The sequence below is a fragment of the Crassostrea angulata genome, unplaced genomic scaffold, assembly GCF_025612915.1.
Source record: "Crassostrea angulata isolate pt1a10 unplaced genomic scaffold, ASM2561291v2 HiC_scaffold_1, whole genome shotgun sequence".
NCBI lineage: Eukaryota > Metazoa > Mollusca > Bivalvia > Ostreida > Ostreidae > Magallana > Magallana angulata.
Window position 1 is genome coordinate 358,015 of NW_026441566.1, and position 25,994 is coordinate 384,008.

Below are 25,994 nucleotides of genomic sequence, written 5' to 3' on the forward strand. Positions count from 1 at the left end.
GTCGAGAGAAAAATTTATACAACAATAAGGACCACATAGCATTTATTAGTTGATACTGTAAGATTCCATGAAGTCAATAACCATCTGTGACAAGAATGGGCTGTTTTATCGAAACATTCAACCATTTTATTGAAACAACTTATAAATCAAATCACAACTGAGGCCAGGTTAGCACAGCAGGAACTCCCCGTATTTCCCTCTTTCTATAACACAATAGTTACAGTGTTAACTATGCTGAACAGACCTCTGGTGTCATAATAAACTACAGGGTCAGTACATGCTGTGAGAAGATTGCACAGTTCTTGTCTGGTTGATTACAATGAACCATCATGTGAGCTAGGTAACCCAACTGAATCTTATCAGGACTACACAAACACAATAGATGACCAATTCATCACAATGGCAAAAAGCTTGTTGTCAGTCAGTCTATGAACACACTGTAAAATAGTTCCTGGTCAGTCGTCGCCGATATCAAACTTGAGATTGACGGGGGAGAGACACACGGAGGGGGTCCTGGTGCTGATGTTGAGGGGGTCGGGACAGATGGAGCCCAGGCTGTCATCCATCCTGACGGGGTGAGGGTACGCCCCCTCACTCCTGGCCCGCCTGTTCTGGATATCTTTAAGGATTCCCTTGGCCTCCTCTCTCCTCTGTAAATACACATGTAATAGTGTAAATTACAAATATCAATATATTAGTATAATGGAACAATTGGGAAGATATACTTTTACTAGACTAGTACAAACTGCTACTATAAAACAGGGTAATCTTCTCTCTTTGTATTCATTCATTCACTAAATTCATCTAATTGTAAATTTATGTCAAAAGAGAGCCTAATCTTCACTTTGGTCAATTGGATAAGTAAATATCGATAGCATAAATAACACTGTATATTATAGCATTACAGAATACTAAAGTATCTAGAGAAAAAATAAGAACTGGAGGATGTTGATTAGGAATGTCTAGATAATTCGATATGAAAGTGTTTTGGGATTATCAAATGAATAAGATGTAATTAGACAGAATTAAAATCAATGAGAATTTCCAATGATGCGGTGTAATGAGACAAACTCGGACTCTAACCTCGGGGAACTCTGTACACTTCTGGGCGGCAGCGTAAGCATCATCTAGGTTGTTCCTCAACAGGTGATAGTTAGCCAGGTACTTGTAGGCTTGACTCTGATCCTCTGCACTGAACGTCTGTAAAAAATCAGTGGGTCTATATACAACATATCTATGTAACATGCATAATTATATAACATGTCTATATAACATGTCCTATCTACAGTATATAGTAGTTAAGTACTTGTAAACTTGATGCTCATACTCAGCATTAAAGGTCTGTAAATTAACAGTGTGTCTATATAACAGATCTATATAATAACCCTATCTAACATACCTATATAACATATAAGATCTATAGAACTCATATTTATTTTTAACATGATAGATCTGTATTTCAATTATCAGAACCATATAAATAACATGTTATACCTTTAAAACAGATCATATAATATGTCAGACCTACATACGATGTAAGAGATATATATATATACCATTCCAGTTTCGTGTAATATGTCAGATCTATATAACCTCATATCTCTATATGTGTTTTATATATATATATATATATGTGTGTGTGTGTGTGTGTGTGTGTGTGTGTGTGTGTGTGTGTGTTAATTTTATGTAACCTTCTAGGCAAAGTAAACATGCCAGATGTGTTTTTCTGAATGTTAAGTCTTTATTTATGTTACTTTTTCAACTTTGTAAAAAACATGTCAAATATTCATTTAATGCTGTTTTTAGTATTTGAATATTCATTTAATGCTGCTTTTAGGATCATGAACATACTCAAATGATAATGTGGCAAAATATCAGTCTCTGTTAGGAACACAGTTTGAACAAATCTAACTGTACAAAATGTAGGTCAACATCACAAACACTTCACACAAATGTGACCTTTGATCTTGCTGTGATCTACTGACCCCCATTCTGTTGGCCTCGTTGATGTACTCGGTGTATGCCGAGGCTGCTTGGTCCTCCTCATTTAGGCGCTCATGTAACCTGAAACAGAAAATTACTGTATGTTATACTGTGTCAATAGAATTTATATAACCAAAAGGAAAGTTACTGTACACTATGCTGTGTCTATAAACCTTGTGTAACCTCAAACAGATAGTTACTGTACACTATACTGTGTCAATAGACCTGGTGTAACCTGAAACAGATAGTTACTGTACATTATACTGTGTCAATAGACCTGGTGTAACCTGAAACAAACAGTAACTGTACATTTACTGCGTCAACAGACCTGGTGTAACCTGAAACAGATAGTTACTGTACATTATACTGTGTCAATAGACCTGGTGTAACCTGAAACAGATAGTTACTGTACATTATACTGTGTCAATAGACCTGGTGTAACCTGAAACAGATAGTTACTGTACATTATACTGTGTCAATAGACCTGGTGTAACCTGAAACAGATAGTTACTGTACATTATACTGTGTCAATAGACCTGGTGTAACCTGAAACAGATAGTTACTGTACATTATACTGTGTCAATAGACCTGGTGTAACCTGAAACAGATAGTTACTGTACATTATACTGTGTCAATAGACCTGGTGTAACCTGAAACAGATAGTTACTGTACATTATACTGTGTCAATAGACCTGGTGTAACCTGAAACAGATAGTTACTGTACATTATACTGTGTCAATAGACCTGGTGTAACCTGAAACAAACAGTAACTGTACATTTACTGCGTCAATAGACTTTATGTAAGCTGAAACAGACAGTAAATGTACATTATAATGTGTCAATAAAACCTCACATAACAGATAACTAGACACTGTACATTATCTTAATAGACCCTTAACATATTAAAACCAATTCTAAATAGACCTTGTGTCTTACTTTGCGAGTTTAATCAGGGCCATTCCTTCCATATCTCCCACTACATGAGCCTTCCAGAAGCATTTCTTGGCCTCCTGCAGTCGTTCTAGTTTCTCATAAGATTCCCCAAGTGCCATGGCCATTCTTGAGTCGTTTGGCCTAAGAAAACCAATCAGAAAACGAGGGAATGAGGTCTTAACAATCATAATAAAATCCACGTACTACTGCTTTAGAACTGGAGATGTGTAAGAACTGCAAGAACTGTAAGAAGTGCAAGACCTTAAGTGATTTTGATCACTTATTTTTGTCAGAATAAAATTGAATTTGAAAATTACAATTAACTTAATCTGTATATTTGAAGTATGTTGTATGTTGTAGAACAAAAACTTAAGATGTTTTAAAAGATGTCTTTTACATGTCAAAATAATTCATACAGTATTTTATTGCTCCAAGACTTTGAGTCCAAAGGACTATATATGGTATGGGCCTAAAATGGCCCCTAAAAGGAATATAATTATCTTACTGTAATTCTTTGTTTTCTTTGTACAGATATATATGTGATGTTTAAACTTAATGTTCATTTTGATTCAAGTGCCCACAATTTAGAAATACGGCATTGTAAAGACAACCTTTTCCCGCCATTTTTGCATTTTAGCATAAAAAAGCTTGTTTTCGAGCAGTTTTTCATTTCCGGAAACATAGAGCGCATGCTTGAACCAACAAAATATTTTAATCAGAGATGTATCTAGCCAAGTGACAAAAGATTTGTCCTGGTTCAAGCATGCGCTCTATATTTCCCATTCGTAAAAAGATAAGAAACATGTCAGTTTTCGACTAATTTTGATTGAATTATAGAAATAGCGTCACTTCTGACGTCATATACTGCAAGTGAGTGCAAATAAATCAAACAAATATGTAAAAAATATATTTCATATCAACTCTTCTAAATTATAACATAACATTTTATTGTACCCGAAACACTTTAAAAAATGGTGAATTATGGGGGCCAAATTTAACTCTTATCATATATAGTTCTTTACATCAACCATTTTGACTTTATTGATATCCTTAAGACTAAAAGCTCTGCAATAACATAATGCCCTGATTTCAAAACCAAAATATTTATATTTTTTATCTAAATAATTGAAATTTTAAGGTAAATGTGTTTTTTAACTATCAAGCCTCCTTACTTGTGGAAATATATTCGGTTACAATAATATATATCAGATCTACATTTTTAGAATCAAGTATCTATGGTAACCTTAACTTTTTGGCCTGTCTGTAGTTATACAAACAATAGAACAGCATCATAAGATTTAAACATCTACCTTAATTTCTCGGCCTGTCTGTAGTAATACAAACAATAGAACAACATCATAAGATTTAAACAACTACCTTAATTTCTGGGCCTGTCTGTAGTAATATAAACAATAGAATGGCATTTTAAGGATCTCATACGTCTGTCCCAGACCATACCAGGCTCGGTAATCTCGTATGTTGATTTCTGAAAAAAAGTATATGTATAGTGGTAGCCTAAATCCGTGCTTTAGGATTGATTTTTTCTATCTAATGCTCTCATTACTCTAATGAGAGGCCAAAAAAGAAATATGAGTGTTGCCTATTGCATTGAGTTTTTAAATTAAGATTGCAACTTGCCTGATTGAAAACCAATTCATCCCTATTGTCTATCTATCTGATAACTTATCCTTCCTATCCTATTACCTAAAAATCGTAAACAAACTTAAAGCCTGTTTGTAAACCTCATTAACATTTATCCTGTCAGTAGGCATGTTACTTACCTAAAAGTATGTCTGAAGACCTCACTAACCTATAGCCTGTCTGTAGGCCTACCTAACCTATAACAAGTCCAGAGACCTCACTAACCTATAGCCTGTCTGTACACCTCACTAACCGATAGCCTGTCTGTAGATCTCACTAACCAATAGCCTATCTGTATACTTCACTAACCTATAGCCTGTACGAGACTTCACTTACCTATAGCCTGTCTGTAGACCTCACTAACCTGTAGCCTGTTTGTAGACCTCAATAACCTAAAGCTTGTCTGTAGACCTCACTAACCCAAGCCTGTCTGTAGACCTCACTAACCTATAGCCTGTCTGTAGATTTCACTAACCTATAGCCTGTCTGTAGACCTCAATAACCCATAGCCTGTCTGTATACTTCACTAACCTATAGCCTGTGTGTAGACCTCACTCACCTATAGCCTGTCTGTAGACCTCACTTACCTATAGCCTGTCTGTAGACCTCACTAACCTATAGCCTGTCTGTAGACCTCACTAACCTATAGCTTGTCTGTAGACCTCACTAACCAATAGCCTGTCTGTAGACCTCACTAACCAATAACCTGTCTGTACACTTCACTAACCTATAGCCTGTCTGTAGACCTCACTAACCTATAGCCTGTCTGAGGACCTCACTAACCAATAGCCTGTGTGTAGACCTCACTAACCCATAGCCTGTCTGTAGACCTCACTAACTTATAGCCTGTCTGTAGACCAAACTAACCCATAGCCTGTCTGTAGACCTCACTAACCCATAGCCTGTCTGTTCACCTAACTAACCTATAGCCTGTCTGTAGGCCTCACTAACCTAAAGCCTGTCTGTAGACCTCACTAACCCATAGCCTGTCTGTATACTTCACTAACCTATAGCCTGTCTGTAGACTTCACTAACCTATAGCCTGTCTGTAGACCTCACTCACCTATAGCCTGTCTGTAGACCTCACTAACCTATAGCCTGTCTGTAGACCTCACTAACCTATAGCCTGTCTGTAGACCTCACTAACCCATAGCCCGTCTGTAGACCTCATTAACCTATAGCCTGTCTGTAGACTTCACTAACCTATTGCCTGTCTGTAGGCCTCACTAACCAATAGCCTTTCTGTATACTTCACTAACCTATAGCCTGTCTGTAGACCTCACTAACCCAAGCCTGTCTGTAGACCTCACTAACCTATAGCCTGTCTGTAGATTTCACTAACCTATAGCCTGTGTGTAGACCTCACTAACCCATAGCCTGTCTGTATACTTCACTAACATATAGCCTGTCTGTAGACCTCACTCACCTATAGCCTGTCAGTAGACCTCACTTACCTATAGCCTGTCTGTATATCCACTAACCTATAGCCTGTCTGTAGACCTCACTAACCTATAGCCTGTCTGTAGTCCTCACTAACCTATAGCTTGTCTGTAGACCTCACTAACCAATAGCCTGTCTGTAGACTTCACTAACCTATAGCCTGTCTGTAGACCTCACTAACCTATAGCCTGTGTGTAGACCTCACTAACCTGTAGCCTGTTTGTAGACCTCAATAACCTATAGCTTGTCTGTAGACCTCACTAACCCAAGCCTGTCTGTAGACCTCACTAACCTATAGCCTGTCTGTAGATTTCACTAACCTATAGCCTGTCTGTAGACCTCAATAACCCATAGCCTGTCTGTATACTTCACTAACCTATAGCCTGTGTGTAGACCTCACTCACCTATAGCCTGTCTGTAGACCTCACTTACCTATAGCCTGTCTGTAGACCTCACTAACCTATAGCCTGTCTGTAGACCTCACTAACCTATAGCCTGTCTGTAGACCTCACTAACCAATAGCCTGTCTGTAGACCTCACTAACCAATAACCTGTCTGTAGACTTCACTAACCTATAGCCTGTCTGTAGACCTCACTAACCTATAGCCTGTCTGAGGACCTCACTAACCAATAGCCTGTGTGTAGTCCTCACTAACCCATAGCCTGTCTGTAGACCTCACTAACTTATAGCCTGTCTGTAGACCAAACTAACCCATAGCCTGTCTGTAGACCTCACTAACCCATAGCCTGTCTGTTCACCTAACTAACCTATAGCCTGTCTGTAGGCCTCACTAACCTATAGCCTGTCTGTAGACCTCACTAACCCATAGCCTGTCTGTATACTTCACTAACCTATAGCCTGTCTGTAGACTTCACTAACCTATAGCCTGTCTGTAGACCTCACTCACCTATAGCCTGTCTGTAGACCTCACTAACCTATAGCCTGTCTGTAAACCTCACTAACATATAGCCTGTCTGTAGACCTCACTAACCTATAGCCTGTCTGTAGACCTCACTAACCCATAGCCCGTCTGTAGACCTCATTAACCTATGGCCTGTCTGTAGACTTCACTAACCTATTGCCTGTCTGTAGGCCTCACTAACCAATAGCCTTTCTGTATACTTCACTAACCTATAGCTTGTCTGTAGACCTCACTAACCCAAGCCTGTCTGTAGACCTCACTAACCTATAGCCTGTCTGTAGATTTCACTAACCTATAGCCTGTGTGTAGACCTCACTAACCCATAGCCTGTCTGTATACTTCACTAACATATAGCCTGTCTGTAGACCTCACTCACCTATAGCCTGTCTGTAGACCTCACTTACCTATAGCCTGTCTGTAGATCCACTAACCTATAGCCTGTCTGTAGACCTCACTAACCTATAGCCTGTCTGTAGTCCTCACTAACCTATAGCTTGTCTGTAGACCTCACTAACCAATAGCCTGTCTGTAGACTTCACTAACCTATAGTCTGTCTGTAGACCTCACTAACCTATAGCCTGTCTGTAGACCTCACTAACCTGTAGCCTGTTTGTAGACCTCAATAACCTATAGCTTGTCTGTAGACCTCACTAACCCAAGCCTGTCTGTAGACCTCACTAACCTATAGCCTGTCTGTAGATTTCACTAACCTATAGCCTGTCTGTAGACCTCAATAACCCATAGCCTGTCTGTATACTTCACTAACCTATAGCCTGTGTGTAGACCTCACTCACCTATAGCCTGTCTGTAGACCTCACTTACCTATAGCCTGTCTGTAGACCTCACTAACCTATAGCCTGTCTGTAGACCTCACTAACCTATAGCCTGTCTGTAGACCTCACTAACCAATAGCCGGTCTGTAGACCTCACTAACCAATAACCTGTCTGTAGACTTCACTAACCTATAGCCTGTCTGTAGACCTCACTAACCTATAGCCTGTCTGAGGACCTCACTAACCAATAGCCTGTGTGTAGACCTCACTAACCCATAGCCTGTCTGTATACCTCACTAACTTATAGCCTGTCTGTAGACCAAACTAACCCATAGCCTGTCTGTAGACCTCACTAACCCATAGCCTGTCTGTTCACCTAACTAACCTATAGCCTGTCTGTAGGCCTCACTAACCTATAGCCTGTCTGTAGACCTCACTAACCCATAGCCTGTCTGTATACTTCACTAACCTATAGCCTGTCTGTAGACTTCACTAACCTATAGCCTGTCTGTAGACCTCACTCACCTATAGCCTGTCTGTAGACCTCACTAACCTATAGCCTGTCTGTAAACCTCACTAACCTATAGCCTGTCTGTAGACCTCACTAACCTATAGCCTGTCTGTAGACCTCACTAACCCATAGCCCGTCTGTAGACCTCATTAACCTATGGCCTGTCTGTAGACTTCACTAACCTATTGCCTGTCTGTAGGCCTCACTAACCAATAGCCTTTCTGTATACTTCACTAACCTATAGCTTGTCTGTAGACCTCACTAACCCAAGCCTGTCTGTAGACCTCACTAACCTATAGCCTGTCTGTAGATTTCACTAACCTATAGCCTGTGTGTAGACCTCACTAACCCATAGCCTGTCTGTATACTTCACTAACATATAGCCTGTCTGTAGACCTCACTCACCTATAGCCTGTCTGTAGACCTCACTTACCTATAGCCTGTCTGTAGATCCACTAACCTATAGCCTGTCTGTAGACCTCACTAACCTATAGCCTGTCTGTAGTCCTCACTAACCTATAGCTTGTCTGTAGACCTCACTAACCAATAGCCTGTCTGTAGACTTCACTAACCTATAGCCTGTCTGTAGACCTCACTAACCTATAGCCTGTCTGAGGACCTCACTAACCAATAGCTTGTGTGTAGACCTCACTAACCAATAGCCTGTCTGTAGACCTCACTAACCCATAGCCTGTCTGTAGACATCACTAACTTATAGCCTGTCTTTTGACCTAACTAACCCATAGCCTGTCTGTACACCTAACTAACCTATAGCCTGTCTGTAGGCCTCAATAACCTATAGCCTGTCTGTAGACCTCACTAACCCATAGCCTGTTTGTATACTTCACTAACCTATAGCCTGTCTGTAGACTTCACTAACCTATAGCCTGTCTGTAGACCTCACTCACCTATAGCCTGTCTGTAGACCTCACTCACCTATAGCCTGTCTGTAGACCTCACTTACCCATAGCCTGTCTGTAGACCTCACTCACCTATAGCCTGTCTGTAGACCTCACTAACCTATAGCCTGTCTGTAAACCTAACTAACCCATGCCTGTCTGTAGACCTCACTCACCTATAGCCTGTCTGTAGACCTCACTTACCCATAGCCTGTCTGTAGACCTCACTAACCTATAGCCTGTCTGTAGACCTCACTTACCCATAGCCTGTCTGTAGACCTCACTAACCTATAGCCTGTCTGTAGACCTCACTAACCCATAGCCTCTCTGTAGACCTCACTAACCTATAGCCTGTCTGTACACCTCACTAACCCATAGCCTGTCTGTAGACCTCACTAACCTATAGCCTGTCTTAAGGCCTCACTAACCTATAGCTTGTCTGTAGGCTTGAATGGCGGCTGTCGTATTCTTCAGCTCCATGAACTCGTGCCCCATCAGAGTCCAGGCGGACAGGTACTGGGGGTTCAGCTTCAGGGCTCTCTGGAAATACAGCACTGCCTTCTCATGCTGCTGCCGTAGAGAGTAGTAATTACCTGATATAGAAAACTCCTTTCATAAAAAAATGCCAAGAGCTGACAGCTAAGCAGTATATAGCTAATCCCCGAGGGCAGATTCTAAAAGTAAGAAGACATCATTGCTTCATATTTTAAGATGCAGATATGCATGTTCCTATTTATATTTTAGACAGAATGGGTCTAGGTACTTCATAACTCTAAATAACTCTCATAGTCATATGCCACCGAGCAATGGCTTTAGAATCTATCATAATGTGAAAACTGACACTTATGTTCAAATAAAATATCTTAAAATGAGTCCTTGAATATAACCAATCTCTTTAAATAACATTGAATGCTCATGTAGCAGGCTTTACCTATAACTACACAGGTCTCCTCTCTGTATTTGTCAATGTCACAACACCTGTGAGCCAGGTGAGCTAAATCAGCCCGCATTTCCTAGAAAAAAAAAATTACAAAGATCTTCAACACTTGATAATCAAAAAGGGTTAATCTGATGGACAAGACTTGGCATCTTCTGACCTTGATGTAGAGAGTATTGGAGAAGTAGTCCATATTCTCCAGTCTGTAGGGGTCCATCTCTGTCAGCTCAGTGAAGGCGTTGACTGCCATATCTACCTCTGTCAACAAACAAAGGTGAAAATACATAAAACACTACAGGTAATTATTACAGGTATATTTGAAAATGCATTGTTTAATATCCACTTAAATTTGTTAACAACTAATTAGAAATACACAAAGGACTTCTCAAGTTATTCCTTCTTCCATCCTAACCAACCCCTTACGTGAGGCCCAGGAGCAATATTGCAGACTTGAAGGAAAGCGTACTGATTAAAAGAGATGTTTGTGAAACACTTATGCCTCCCTCCCTTAAAGATTTTATTGAAGAAAATGAATGGAATCTGCAAATAGTTGAAATTTTTGAAATTGAGTCCAAGGGGAATAACTTTTGGAGCAATATCGCTGACTTGATGGAAATTAATTGAAGTCTGTCCCAAGTTATTGCTTCCATCATTTTTTGATGATTTTTAATAAAAATACAATTACCTGTGAAAGAAGTACAGTTGAAATTGATGAAAAGGTAAATATTCATGATATCTTCATTGACAAATTATTCAATTTTACTCATAAAAGTTTTTAGGAACAAAAACAAAATTCTTATGGAGATTTAAAATGGGAAATGTTTACATCTTTTTGTTGTGCGAGGGGATAATAAACCAGCGGATTCGAAGTACTTGGGACACCTCGCGCAATTTTTAAACGTTATCATCCGGGCTTATAAATGGCAGATGCAATGCAAAATCTCCGTAGACTTTCTATTTTGGAATGTGTATTGAAACCTGAAGTGGTAGAGGGGGCGTTTCAAAACAGATAATCTGGACATTTTTGATATTAGTGGATGAATGTAGTTTGGGCACAAAGGTATTTATTATTATCGAAATATCAAGCGAAAAGTGGTGGAAGCAAAAACTCTGGACAGAGTATAATTTTGTGATGCTAAAATAGCTCACTACCTTCACTAAATTAACTACATTGTATTGTTATTGCACAATACAAACATAGGTAATCATAGATTACTAAGCTCACCGAGACGGAGCATCACCCTTATGAGACATCACCTTCATAAGACCACCTTTATCATTTTATATGAAAATCATACTTTATGATCTTGGATATTCATGGATTCTGTTTTGACAAAATATTGTATATCATCTGATAAATTTTTTTATGGTAATCATATGTTCATATGTTTATCAATTCAATGATATAAAATTAAATATTGCATCATGTCATATTTATAATATATATCATATAATACAATAAAATACCGTAATAAACAATAATGAGATATGATATTGTAACGTATGATATGACATTGTATTGTGTTATACCTTATTGTATTTGATCACATAATACAATATCATAAAATATAATACAATATACTATTATATTACAATATCATATTACATAATACATCATAACATTGAAACATGATATTCTATTGAATAATATAGTATGATATTGTATTGAATGACACTGAAACATATTTGATACATTATATGATATTATATCATATAATACAATATAATTTGATTCCAACATTGTATCTAATCAAATGATACGATATCATGTGATAAAGTAAAATATTATAAAATACATTATTATATGATACATATTGTATCATATGACACAATAATATATATTACAATATCATATAATACAATTTCATGTGATATGATAATATATCATATAAACCAATATCATATCATACAATATCGTATGATAAAATATAATATAATATTACAATACCATATAATACAATTTCATGTGATATAATTCTATATTACTGAAACCATGCAATATCATATTATAAATATTGTATGATACAATATTATAGAATATACAATATTGTATTATAGGATACAATATAATATTTTGCAATATCTTATGTAATTGTATCATTTGATAAAATAATCAATTAAAAATACAATATAATATTATACAATATTGTATCATAATATACAATACTATACATAACAATATCATGATACAATATCATATCATAAAATATCAAAAAAAATAATACAATATCATATCGTATCGTATAACTTTTTATAATATAACATATGATATCATATTGTATCATATCAAACAATATTGTTTCATATCATACAATACTATATAATAGGAATCATGTTATATCATTTATCAACAAACACATCTATCTATCGATCTGGTTTGAGTGAGGTAGGAGATTTCTTTAGCATCCTTGATAATGGAGATCAGGCTCTGCATCTGAAGCAACCTCTGCGTTTAATTTATAATAAAGTTAAATCAACTATGCAAGCTTTCATCTATAAAACATGTGACCTGTTCCAAAAAACTAAACCTCATCCAGCATCCGAAACCTATGACTCAGATTCAGCATTCAAGCCCATCAGGTGCATTGGTATCATAAGACGCATCATCCATGCAAGTTTGGTGAAGTTTGGACCAGTAATAACTAAGATAACTTCATCAGAGGGCACTAGCAATTAAAACCTTTACTTCCTCCAGCATCCGCAACCTATGGCTCAGATTCAGCATCCATGCCTGTCAGGTGCATCTGTATCATAAAACACACTATCCATTCAAGTTTGGTGAGGTTAGGACCTGTAATAACTGAGATTAATTTTTTAGCATCCTTGATAATGGAGATCAAGCTCTGCATCTGAAGCTACCTCTGCGATTCATTCATATTACAGTTAAATCAACTATGCAAGTTTGAAATAGTACTATCATCTATTAAACATGTGACCTGTTCCAAAAAACTTAACTTTATCCAGCATCCGAAACCTATGGCTCACACTCAGCATTCAAGCCTGTCAGGTGCATCACCATCAAAAGACACACCATCCATGGAAGTCTGGTGAAGTAAGGACAAGTAATAACTAAGATATCATCATCAGAGGGCACCTGTTTCAAAAACTTTATTTAACCAGCTCTTAAAACCTTAACCTCCTCCAGCATCCAAATCCTATTGCTCAGATTCAGCATTCAAGCTTATCAGGTGCATCAGTATCATAAGATGCACCATCCATACAAGTTTGGTGAAGTAAGGACCAGTAGTAACTAAGATATAATCATCAGAGGGCACCGGCAACAAAAACTTTAACCAGCTCTAAAAACCTTAACCTCTTCCAGCATCCGAAACCTATTGCTCATATTCAGCATTCAAGCTTGTCAGTGCATCAGTATCATAAGACGCATCATCCATACAAGTTTGGTTAAGTTAGGACCAGTAGTAACTTAGATATTGCTATCAATGGGCACCTGCAACAAAAACTTTAACCTGCTCCAAAAACCTTAACCTCCTCCAGCATCCGAAACCTATAGCTCAGATTCAGCACTCAAACCTGTCTGGTGCATCAGTATCATAAGACACACCATCCATGCAAGTTTGGTGAAGTACGGACCAGCAGTAACTAAGATATTGCTATCAAAGGGCACCTGCAACAAAAACTTTAACCTGGTCCAACAACCTTAACCTCCTCCAGCATCTGAAATTTAGGACCCAGATTCAGCATCCAAGTCTTTCAAGTCCATAAGTAGGTCCAGATGCATCATCCATGCAAGTTTGGTGAAGACAAGACAAGTAATAGCTTAGATACAGGACCTGCAACAAAAACTTTAACCAGGTCCGGACACCGACGCCGACGCCACCGCCGACGCCGACGCCGAGGGTATAGCATAAGCTCTCCTTGACTTCGTCTCGGTGAGCTAAAAATGTCTAAATTGTGTTGTACATTGAATATCTTTAAACTCTATAAATATACTATTAATATTTACTTTTAATGGGAGTTTTCCTCCTGGTCAATTTTACAGAAAATGGCTGTCACAATCATATCATACAGAAAAAAAATTATAAAGGGTAAACATCCAAATTAATTACATTCTAAACGAATAAAACTTAGTTCTTTCCATGGCATAAATTAATCTTTTTCTGTTGATATTATTTCTTTTTCAGTACAAATATTATGACTGCATTGATCAATCAATTCAAAAATTTGCACAGTAAAAATAACTTAATTGCCTGTGTGCAAAAAAGTACCTGACTAAAAATATTTTCAATCCGTTTTAATCGTAATTTTTTTTTTAAAAATGTACTTGCTAGCAAATTTTTTTTCTGTCTGCTTTTTTCCCCAGAAGTTTGTACAAAAAATATTCCCATCTATGTAATTAAACTTTAAACCAGGCAAACACACAGTATTTTAAAGAGTTTATACTTGAGGACCATGTTTATAAAAATTATTGATCTTTAAGATATAAGACTTAAGAGGAAAATGACACAAAATGAAAGTACACCCCCCCCCTCCAAAAAAAACCCCAGCACTTAAAAAAAGAAAAAAATATTTCCACAGTTGTTTGACTTCCTTATAATTAATATGGAGTCCTTTCCTCACGAAACGTAAGTACATCATACATTCATCAGTATCCTCTTTTTATTATTATATAAACTATAATAATGTTTTCAATTTTGTTAATGGAATAATTGATTAAGAATAAAAATGATAGAAGTATATATTTCAAAAAATAACAATAATATAGATATGAGGGACTCCAGAACATGTCAGAGTCCGTGTTTGTGGGACTGTGTGAGATAGTGGGGACCACAAAACAGGTGGCTATCAGGAGGGAGACAGAGGACATCAGGGAGATGGTGGAGAGACAAGTGGCACCTAATGATGGGATCATAAGGATTATGAGTGGAAGTAGGAGAGAAGGGTTCAGACTGGTGGGATCAGATCTGGACACTATGTACTGGACAAACGACCACCGAGTGATCATGGAAATGTCTCAGTCTGAGTATTACAACACAGCCAATACAACCTTGATTCTCTCTGACAGTTCTGAGAGTCCACCAGGATTCACTTTACTTCAGTTACTGACACCATCAAGATATAGAGAAGTCCAATTATCATGTGTCAGAATGAATGCCAGAGTCTATATATCTAGTTCTATATGGAGACAGTTAACTTGTTCTTTGGTATTTCCTAATTCTACTGTCCATGGACCCTGTGGTAGTGGTGTACTAGGAGGAGAAGAATATGACCATGCCTGGTGTTTTGTTTGTGACTTTTGGCCTCCGTCTGCCTCCTCATGGATAGATAGATGTCACTCATGGCCTGATCCTGAAGTTGTTCATGATATTGTCAGAAATGGGTGTCATTTTGTAGCAATAGGACACCCATTAGGACCAAATGAAAACGTAGCGTGGAGAATTTCTTTTTCTGTGGCAGAATATAAACTTGTGTATTCAATGAACCACAGTCAATTTTTAACATATGGGTTGTTAAAACTTTTCCTAAAGGAAGTCATAAATCATCAGTTAGAAGAAACCAATAAACTGTTGTGTTCCTATCACATGAAGACAACAGTTTTCTGGGCCATTCAACAAAACACACTACCTCACTGGCGTCCACAAAATCTCCTGGCCGGTTTCTGGGTCTGCTTTAAACTCCTACTTAAATGGGTGTCTGAGGGAGTTTGTCCGAACTTTTTCATCCCACAAAACAACCTGTTTTTGACAAAGGTCTATGGACCAGCACAAAACAGATTGTTCCTACAGTTACATGAACTGTACAAGAAAGGTCTAGCCTGTCTGTTACAGAGTTCCTCTATCAGGTCCTACATCATTAATGTCCTGTACAATCCTAGACTTTTTATTTGTACAGATGAGAGATTAATGAGGAGTGAAGTTGATTATGATGTAGAACTTGTTAATGAGACCTCTTACATTGGTGCAAATTGGACAAATAGCCCTAACAAATACATACACATAATAGAACAGTTGGTAGAGTCATCCCTGACACACTATCAAGCTCTTACAATACAGAGACTTACAGGATTCATATTTCAGAGTATATCCTTTACATTACACAACGAATACATACACACAGGTGTCAACAAACAGATGTATGTTGCAGACAAACTGTCCTGTCACATGCTGAAATTAGCAGCCAAGTTTAGTTATGTATCGGACATGTTGTACATTGCCATATATTATTACATGACATTCAGATACAGGGAAGCTTTATCTGTTATAGAGATGACAAAGGTCAAGTTAGCACAGCCATATCTCATGTATAGAAATGTTGTAGACAGAGAGAGGTATACTGAGGCTGTAGGGGGACAGTCCTGGTCTACAAAGATGAGACAGGCTGTAGCATGGAATATCACACTTGACACCAGAATCTGTTGTATCAGTGAACTAATACCAGAACAACAGTCTTCTGTACAGAACAGAGAGCCTATATTGATTATCCCAGTGTTTGTAATGTTACACTTCCTAGAGTTCTTGTGTTACAGACACAGTGATACACCATTATCACAAGCAGCTCTAGATGATCTACAGGTCCTAGTCCACCATGATCAGGGACTGTATGTACCTGATATACTCAGAGACATCTCCTGGGAGATCCTGGGGATCTGTCAACAGATCACAGGGAACCTCCAGGCTGCTCTATACTCATACCAACAATCACTGATCACTCAGTCTCCATACATCAACATACAAACTGGTACACAGAGGAGAATACATGATGTGGTTCAGTCTACACCACACCAGTAAATAAACCAGTATCTTGAAATATTAGACCAATATTGAAAAGTCATCAACAAAAACAACATTTACACTAACTTTTTAAATTAGTTCTACCGTAATATATAAGGAAAAAAAATCAAATACCTACAAAATTACGTACACTCCTTACAAATGCACATTTTTTGCATTCATTCATAAATTGTTACAATAGGATAGTTTTTTTCTGCCAGGGTTGGAGTTATCATGATAATTCATAATCTTAATATCAAAGATTTGCTAATTTGTTACTAGAAATCTCAAAGTGCTCTCCTTGATTGCAATTTAGAGATACAATATATATTAAATAATAATGCTCTAGGCCTATATCTCCTCTCAGCTAATCAAATCACCTGGCACAAATCAAGACCAATACTGAGTCTATTAAATCACCTGACACAAATCAAGACCAATACCAAGTCTATTAAATCACCTGACACAAATCAAGACCAATACCGATGTCTATCAAAGCACCTCGTACACCAGAGGACCTACCTCTCATGTTGTTGTAAGCCATGGCGACCTGTGACACAATGTAGGAACTCTTGACGAACCCTTTGTCCATCAGGTGTTGGTAAATCTTGAGTCCCTCCTCATTCAACTGCAGCTCCAGGTAAATGTGACCCAGGAAGAAATGCTTCATCCAGTGATTGGGGAGGGAAAGTGCCAGCAGCTATAACAGTATCAAGGCAGTTAAAATTTGTGTAGATATTTTTTTTTTAGTTTATTGTATTCAGTTTATGTATTACTGTGTTTAAGATTGCTTAAATCAAACTACTGTAGTTGAAAGAGATGGTAACATATCAGCTACAAAAGAATCAAGGCATCTGACAGTTTTATGGGGGTTTATCTAATAAGACCAGTTTGTTATACATGTATTCAGTTATTGTATCAATGTATTAAAGATTGCTTAAATCAATTTACTGTAGTTAGTTAAATAATTGTAAAAAATAATTTTCTGTGTGGAATTAAGATCTAATCAAATCAGTTTATTAATAAAAGAGAGATAACTTACTGACTCCTTGTCTTTGATGAGTGTCGCTAGTTTTAACCAATATAAGGGAGATAACTCACTGACTCCTTGTCTTTGATGAGTGTCACTAGTTCTAACCAATATAAGGGAGATAACTTACAGACTCCTTGTCTTTGATGAGTGTCGCTAGTTCTAACCAATATAAGGGAGATAACTTACAGACTCCTTGTCTTTGATGAGGGTCACTAGTCCTAACCAATATAAGGGAGATAACTCACTGACTCCTTGTCTTTGATGAGTGTCACTAATTCTAACCAATATAAGGGAGATAACTCACTGACTACTTGTCTTTGATGAGGGTCACTAGTTCTAACCAATATAAGGGAGATAACTCACTGACTCCTTGTCTTTGATGAGTGTCACTAATTCTAACCAATATAAGGGAGATAACCCACTGACTCCTTGTCTTTGATGAGGGTCACAAGTTTTAACCAATATAAGGGAGATAAGTAACATACTCCTTGTCTTTGATGAGTGTCACTAATTCTAACCAATATAAGGGAGATAACCCACTGACTCCTTGTCTTTGATGAGGGTCACAAGTTTTAACCAATATAAGGGAGATAACTCACAGACTCTTTGTCTTTGATGAGGGTCACAAGTTTTTACCAATATAAGGGAGATAACTCACTGACTCCTTGTCTTTGATGAGTGTCACTTGTTCTAACCAATATAAGGGAGATAACTCACTGACTCCTTGTCTTTGATGAGGGTCACAACTTTTAACCAATATAAGGGAGATAAGTAACAGACTCCTTGTCTTTGATGAGTGTCACTAATTCTAACCAATATAAGGGAGATAACCCACTGACTCTTTGTCTTTGATGAGTGTCACTAGTTTTAACCAATATAAGGGAGATAACTCACAGACTCCTTGTCTTTGATGAGTGTCACTTGTTCTAACCAATATAAGGGAGATAAGTTACAGACTCCTTGTCTTTGATTAGGGTCACAAGTTCTAACCAATATAAGGGAGATAACTCACTGACTCCTTGTCTTTGATGAGGGTCACTTGTTCTAACCAATATAAGGGAGATAACTCACTGACTCCTTGTCTTTGATGAGGGTCACTGGTCCTTACCAATATAAGGGAGATAACTCACTGACTCCTTGTTTTTGATGAGTGTCACAAGTTTTAACCAATATAAGGGAGATAACTCACAGACTCTTTGTCTTTGATGAGGGTCACTAGTTCTAACCACGCCCCCCAGTGCAGTGGTTCAGAGTTCACTGCATCAACAAACACTTCTATAGCTTCTTTCAGTAAATCCAGCTTTTTCAACACCACACCGTACCTGCAAAATAAAATCACATACAGAATTAATAAAAAATCATCATTTTCAATTTTCAATTCAGATTTTTTTTTGATAGCTACTTTACATTGACTTACGTTCAGACAACTGTCACCGAGTGATCTTTCTTACAAATTAAAAGGAGCATGGTCACGGTTTTGGTCAAAATATTTTCCTGTTTTTAATGTTTACAATGCTTCAGTTAGGGATTTCTAAAAGTAACCAACAAATGAATGTCAGTTGTTGAGTTGTAAGTGAGATAAAGAGCCCACAATTCATTGTTATGTAAACAAAGCTCAGGTTATGTTATTGTTTACATCTTAATGCTGAAAAGAAAATTTCAGATTTCGATCTAAAATGAATGTGACACACAGAGGAAATCTTTGTTTATGTTCAAAATGAATCAGCAGATATAAAAATCAGCTTGAAAAAGAACTTACATCATCACATCATTACTTATAACTGTACATAACAAAGAATTATGATCTCTGTCACTCGCTTATAACTCTATGACTGACACTCAAATTTTGGTTGAACATTAGAAATGCATTACTAAAGCATTGTTACAGGGAGATAACTCAAAGATTTTCATTGTGTTGTAACACCAACTACCTTTTAATATTTCAGATACGATGTAAAAATTTATATGATGTTATAATTGAATTCAGTTTTTTTATTTCACAGAGTTTGTAGTTTACATTGAAAATTTAACAAGAAACAAGCATTTTATCATTTTACACAAAAATGAAGTCCGCAACATATGGTTTTCATTAGTGTTTTAGAAACACCAGATTGCACATATACTAAGATAAGTTTTTCCTGAAATTGGCGGACTTGGAAAGGGTTCAAATAAGATGTTTTCGTTTACATAATAGTAATCTAAAATTTAGATTTTGGTTGCATTTAATTCTATTTTTTAACTCTAGTACAGTTTTTGCCATGATCAAAGAGATGTCGTGGACATTATTCTCCAATATACCATGAACATCATTCGTAAATTATCAAATCAGAAATACCAATTTGTCTCGAACTGATCATGAAAGTACAACTTCAAACCGTAAAAAGTTTTAAAACCATGTCAATTTCACGTGTTAATTCCAGCGTAAATGATGTGTATTGCCTCAAATGTTTATTTTTAAGGGATCAATGCAGCTGTTCCTAGGACCTCCCTAGCACATTTTGACTGAGTGTTTTTACATAAGATATATAACGTGTAGTAGTAATAATCATATCAAATTGCCCTTAAAATATTAGGAATATAACTCAAAAATATTTTATAAATAAGTGAAGAATACTAAAAATCCAAAGAAACATTCTGTCGTCTGCATGTGATTCCTTTGATCGATACACATGTAAACATTATTAACAAAACTGTTGGGGTTACGCGGAACAGTCGTCAATATGTCGGACCTAGATCATCTCTCTATAAGAGAAACAATCTGTAGAAATACTGGGCTTTTAGTAGAATAGAAATAAAGTTCTTTTTTTCGTGAATGTTGCAGGATAACCTCCTCGGTTTCAAAAGGTTGTTTGAAATATAAAAGCTTTGGCTAATGCCTCAACTGTTACATTTCAAAACATTTCTCGACTTGGAAGGTTATTCTGCAATAAAAATGAAAACACATACTTTTTTCTTAGGCCAAAAAAAAAAATATGTGTGTTTCCGGTTTCCCGACCGACCCTATTTTTTGTGCGCCGACCCTAACACTTTTTATTCCAAATCCAGATTACTAACCGTAATTGGTTTAAACAATAGAGTCTTTACAAATCAGAGTTCAAAAAACGCTTGTAACAATTCAATAGAAAACACCATTTATCAAAGCGTTTTAAAGATTTCTAAGTGCAGATTGACAGCATGCATGAAAGTTATCCTTGGTTATTTTAGCTAAATTATCAATGCAATAAATAGTTTCTTAGGGCAGTGATATGTTATGAATTGATATAAAGATGTACATGAAAAAAGCAGAGGCAAAGTTTTTTTTTTTATTTCTGGGTGTGGAGACTGCATACATCGTAAGTCTTTGAATAGGCCCAACAATCATTCACATTATAAATGTGATTTTGAAATGTTGCAGTTCAATTGCAAATGAAATTTAAACCATTAATTATGTTATCATTTTTTTAAAAGATTGTTAAAAAGATTTAATTCTAAGGCTCTCGTCTGATCAACCAGAATTTCCTCTGTTTCTGAATTCAACACTTACAGTTACGATATTAATGTTAACTGTTATGTCAGTTGACCAGGAAAATAGAACTAATTACTAATATATAATATATTTGTGGTAATGAGTATTATACTTTGTTAATTCATAGTGGCTGTCATATTTATATTTTCTATTTACAGGAAAATAAAGTCTTCGTATACATTCCAAATTAACCTTAGATTTAAGAAAGCAGTTGTCACTATCCATGATTGCTCCACCTGTAAAATACATTTTCTTATTGTATAGAAAAATCATATGCTAGGAAAGGGGAAAACTTAAAAGCTCATTAAAAAAAAAAAACAAAAAAAAACAGCCGACCTACCTAGTCTATTTAAAAATCTGATGAAATAGGAAACACACATATTTTTTGTTTTTGGCCTTAAATACTTCATTGGAAATTACGAAAAATCAATCATGATATGAAACATTATTTTCAAACATTTTCAGCATAAATAACCCCCATATTTGTTGCATATAAAATGTACATTTTTCATGAAACTACCAGTATTTACATTTCATCAACCTGACAGTTTGAAATCATGAACTTTGACCTTTTGTAGCTATAAAGTGGGTCTGGCAAAATCATTTGAATTTTATAAGAAAAAAGGCTTTAGTACACTTAACAAAATGGTATATAACTTTGGTACTATTCCAAAAAAATGCAAGCCGCAAACCTTACCTTAAAAAGTGAAAAATGAAATTTGACAAAAGTAGTGACCATGCCCCTTTAATACTTTTACCTACAAGTATAAACTGCTACTAACTTACAGATAGATGCAGAATCCATCCAGTTCCTTGATGGCATACTTCTTGGCTAGCTCTGTTTTCAGAGTTTTAAAGTGTTCATTCTCTAATTTGTCTGGAGGACCTTGAAAGAAAGGAACATTCATTTGATGTTCATAACCTGTATCATTTAAATACAGCTTTGACAGAAAACTGCTAATTTCAATAAAATCACAGAAACATAGGCAAATCTATCATTTCAATTTATGACTGTTAAGGTGGCTCTATACACCACTTTTTGATGACGCAGTACGCAAAAAAGTAAATCTGCAAGCATGCAATTCCGGTACTGGCTGATTTAAACTGAGGCAAATTGTATGGGGACCGCTCTTTTGAAAAATTTGTTAAATGAATAGTCTTAGATTTAATTTGTTTATTGGAAAAATCATTACTTACAAGTAATGTGACACCTTCATGTTGTGTCATATTATTTATCGTAAAAATAATAAAATCAAGTATAATTTTTTAAATAGTTTCTTTCCGATTTTTGATACCTTACAGCGTAGCTCAGTGGGTTAGTGGGTTCACTACAGATCTGTAGGTCATGAGTTCGAATCCCGTTGAGGACAATAATATATATTTTTAACTTTTCCAAACTTTTCTAAAACATATTTTTGGGTTGAATACTGTGAAAGAAAATTCTAAACCGGTGAAATTATTTTAATTATAATATACTTTAATCCACATTAATATTGACAGATGAAATGAAATGAAAAGTCCCCAAGATGTTTGGGCCTTGGGACTTAGGAACGATAACTCTTATCTGAGGAACTTTCATACCAAATAAAATTTAAAATATATTTTGTGCTTATTTGCTATGATTTTTAATCAAACTTTTTATGTCACAGTTATTAAAATACATTTTCTTATAACATCAAGCAGCTTTTTTAGATGATTTGTCAACAGAGTAAGAAAATGTGAAAAATTATGTTTTGGGGAAATACTAAAAAAATTGCAATAATAAAATTTTTGAATGTTAAGAAGTATTATATTTATTTTTAGGTGTCCGAAGGAAATATCCATCATATGACAAAAAAAATTCTCTCAATTTGTTAATAGTTAACTTTTAAAAATTATTTTATAAAAACACGAAAAAACATTTGAAAATTCTTTAAAAATACCTATAGTATCCCTATCATCATTTTAATATTTGAGAAGCATATGTTTTGTGGTCTTCTATTAAAAAATTGGAATAAACTGTGGGTGTATAGAACCACCTTAACAAAACCACTGACTGACAACTTTACCGATTGAATCCGGAGCATTGTCCAGTTTCCTCTTTTCATCAGCCAGGTACCTGCCATACATGTGAAGAAAGTATGCTTTTTTGTTCTTACAGTCTTGGACAAAGAAGGCTGCCCTGTCATACTCCTTCAGATCAAAGAAACTGGAAGCCAGGCAAAACTTGTCATACTCCTCAACAAAGTCCTGACAAAAATCATTCATCAATTAATATCCCATTTTATCAAATGTATCTTGACAAAATGATAAAGAATGCAAACAATATAGAGATTTGATCAAGTCTGAAATATATCTGGTGAAAAGTGTGCAGGGAAATGTTTGCTCCATACATCTTCATTGACAGGGACCAGTTAAATGTTTGCTCCATACATCCTCATTGACAGGGACCAGTTACATGTTTGCTCCATACACCCTCATTGACAGGGACCAGATAAATGTTTGCTCCATACATCCTCATTGACAGGGACCAGTTAAAAACTGCAATTCCCTTTAACCACAACTGTGGTAACCCAAAATGAGGCAGAAATTATCATGCAACTGTAGTTATAATTTATATATATAACTATATATACATTTATAATATAAATAGAATCTTTTTGAATGTCTCTGCTACAATCTGTTGATGATGATGACAATTCAAAAGTATAAAAATAAAACTAAACAAAAACACACATAACTTTGCAAAAAATATAACATGTGTAACACTGAACAATTTTGCACATAGAAAACAAAGTACATTATTGCATAAACAATAAGCTGCAAGTCTGTAGCTCCCAGGCTGAAAACAATTTGGATAAACAACCAGATCTACAATCCCTATTTTTCAGACCGGGAGCTACAGACCTACAGCTAATTAACAAGGAAGTCATAACTGTTAATTTTATTTTATAATTGTGATTTTCATACCGGTCTCTCCTGCACTGTCAAGATTTGTTTGTAATCCACCGGTGCTTCAATGGAGTAGAGTAATTCAGCCGCCCTGCACGAGACAAAATATATCATATTCATTAAATCATATTTCAGTTTAGACTGTAATACCTGCCTCAGATGATTTGCTTTTTATTTTTTGATAGATTATATACCGGTATATACAAGCAAGATCCATACTTTAAGCTATTTTTGCATGCATGTACATGCGTATAAGTAGGGAGGGAATTAAAAAAAATTCATTTTGAACTACGGTAAATAAAAAAGAATAAAGAGAAAAAATAAGCATTTAAAAAATCTATGTGGATATTGCATATTGTAAAACCCTTAAATTTGAATATGGGGAAATTAAACACACCTACAAACAGCTACAAACAGGGGCACAGATACAAGGTATATCATTAGAAAGCAAAAATAAACAAATCACACAAAAACAATGAACCTGGAAAAAAAGAAGTATAAGTCAGATAAAAACAAGGTACAAAAGAAAAATAATACTTGTATTTATCGTTTACATTTTTGATCAAATTAAACACAAAATTACATTTTACAGACTGATCGATTCTCTCCGATAGTAAAGAAGAGTTTTAGGTAGATCAAGTCTAGTATGTATTTTGTAAGAATTTTTTTTAAACTTGGAAACATTATATAATTCTCATTCTCTCCCTTTTCTCTCCCTCTCTTTCTCAAATTTTTGTTACTTGATAACTGTCAAAATATCAGTAAGTTGACAATGATGCAAGGTATGTGTAATTCTTGCTGCACTTGCCACATCGGTAGCACTGTATAACATATTATAATTGATATTGAAACAGTAATAAAGTGGCATGTTTTCTTTACATAGATGTTGTTTATACTTTTGATACTGAATTCAATATTATCACTATTAATGAATGATTAAGTTTTAAAAATTAGTGGCTATATAGCATAGTCAAATATTGATCTTTAATAAGACCTTTGATCGTCCAATCACAGTTTACATGAAATATGTTGTTTACTGTTAGTGTGGCAACAGCGTTCTATAATGTGACGTAACACATGATTCATGAATTTTCAGCCACGTTATCAGCTCAAGCAGCCAAAGGTAGGAGAGAGCTTTGCAGACTCTGGACCATGGCTTGATACAATGATGTATAAGTTTTTTTTTGGTTGAAAAAGTGTGTACTTTTATACTATACAAAAGACCTTACGGTAATCAATAATACACAGTATCTAATGCAGTGTAATCCTGAACTTACTGACATTCAATTAATTTCCTTGCATGCAACTATTTTTTTTCTTCATTTAACAGTCTTGAGATCCCAACACAATATTTAAAAGCAATGGTGAATAATTTAGAGGAAATTCCAACTGTAATATAAAGTCATTCATGAATAAAATCAAGAAATCAGATAGATACAAACCATTTAGAACTGTGAAATAATTTCCTTTGCGAACATTCACGATTGGCTCTTAAAAGATCTGCTTTTATCGAAGAAAGTGAGGGTGTGAAAGTTTTAAAGAGACTTGAAATATCCGCCATATCTCTCTCTTGGGTGCAACAGGTGCAAGGTATCTTGTGCGTACGTTTATTCGTAATTACTTGAAAAAGAGTATTATAATAAATTAAGTTTCATTATTTTATATGAAAAGTCCTACCATTTCGTAAAATAAAGTTTTAACTTGGTGTTTTGCTGCCGTGATATAACGTTACGTATCCAGGTAAGCTAAAACGA

The 25,994-nt window shown here is 35.8% G+C and overlaps 2 protein-coding genes across 2 annotated transcripts; one reads left to right on the forward strand and one right to left on the reverse strand.

Annotated features, from left to right (window-relative positions):
* LOC128168494 (cell division cycle protein 23 homolog) lies at positions 1 to 25,908 on the reverse strand. Its single transcript, XM_052834700.1, has 14 exons — positions 25,683 to 25,908; positions 24,259 to 24,331; positions 23,358 to 23,538; positions 22,096 to 22,195; positions 18,994 to 19,126; positions 17,294 to 17,471; positions 10,201 to 10,298; positions 10,035 to 10,116; positions 9,532 to 9,696; positions 4,294 to 4,402; positions 2,920 to 3,057; positions 1,986 to 2,064; positions 1,084 to 1,200; positions 1 to 650 (listed from the first exon to the last, which is right to left on the reverse strand). Exons 1-14 carry the CDS (start codon positions 25,799 to 25,801, stop codon positions 456 to 458), a joined length of 1,767 nt encoding a protein of 588 aa, XP_052690660.1. The 5' UTR covers positions 25,802 to 25,908; the 3' UTR covers positions 1 to 455.
* On the forward strand, positions 12,347 to 17,286 carry LOC128168491 (uncharacterized). Its single transcript, XM_052834697.1, has one exon. The coding sequence runs from the start codon at positions 14,786 to 14,788 to the stop codon at positions 16,787 to 16,789; it is 2,004 nt and encodes a 667-aa protein (XP_052690657.1). The 5' UTR covers positions 12,347 to 14,785; the 3' UTR covers positions 16,790 to 17,286.
* Positions 25,909 to 25,994: the final 86 nt, after the last annotated feature.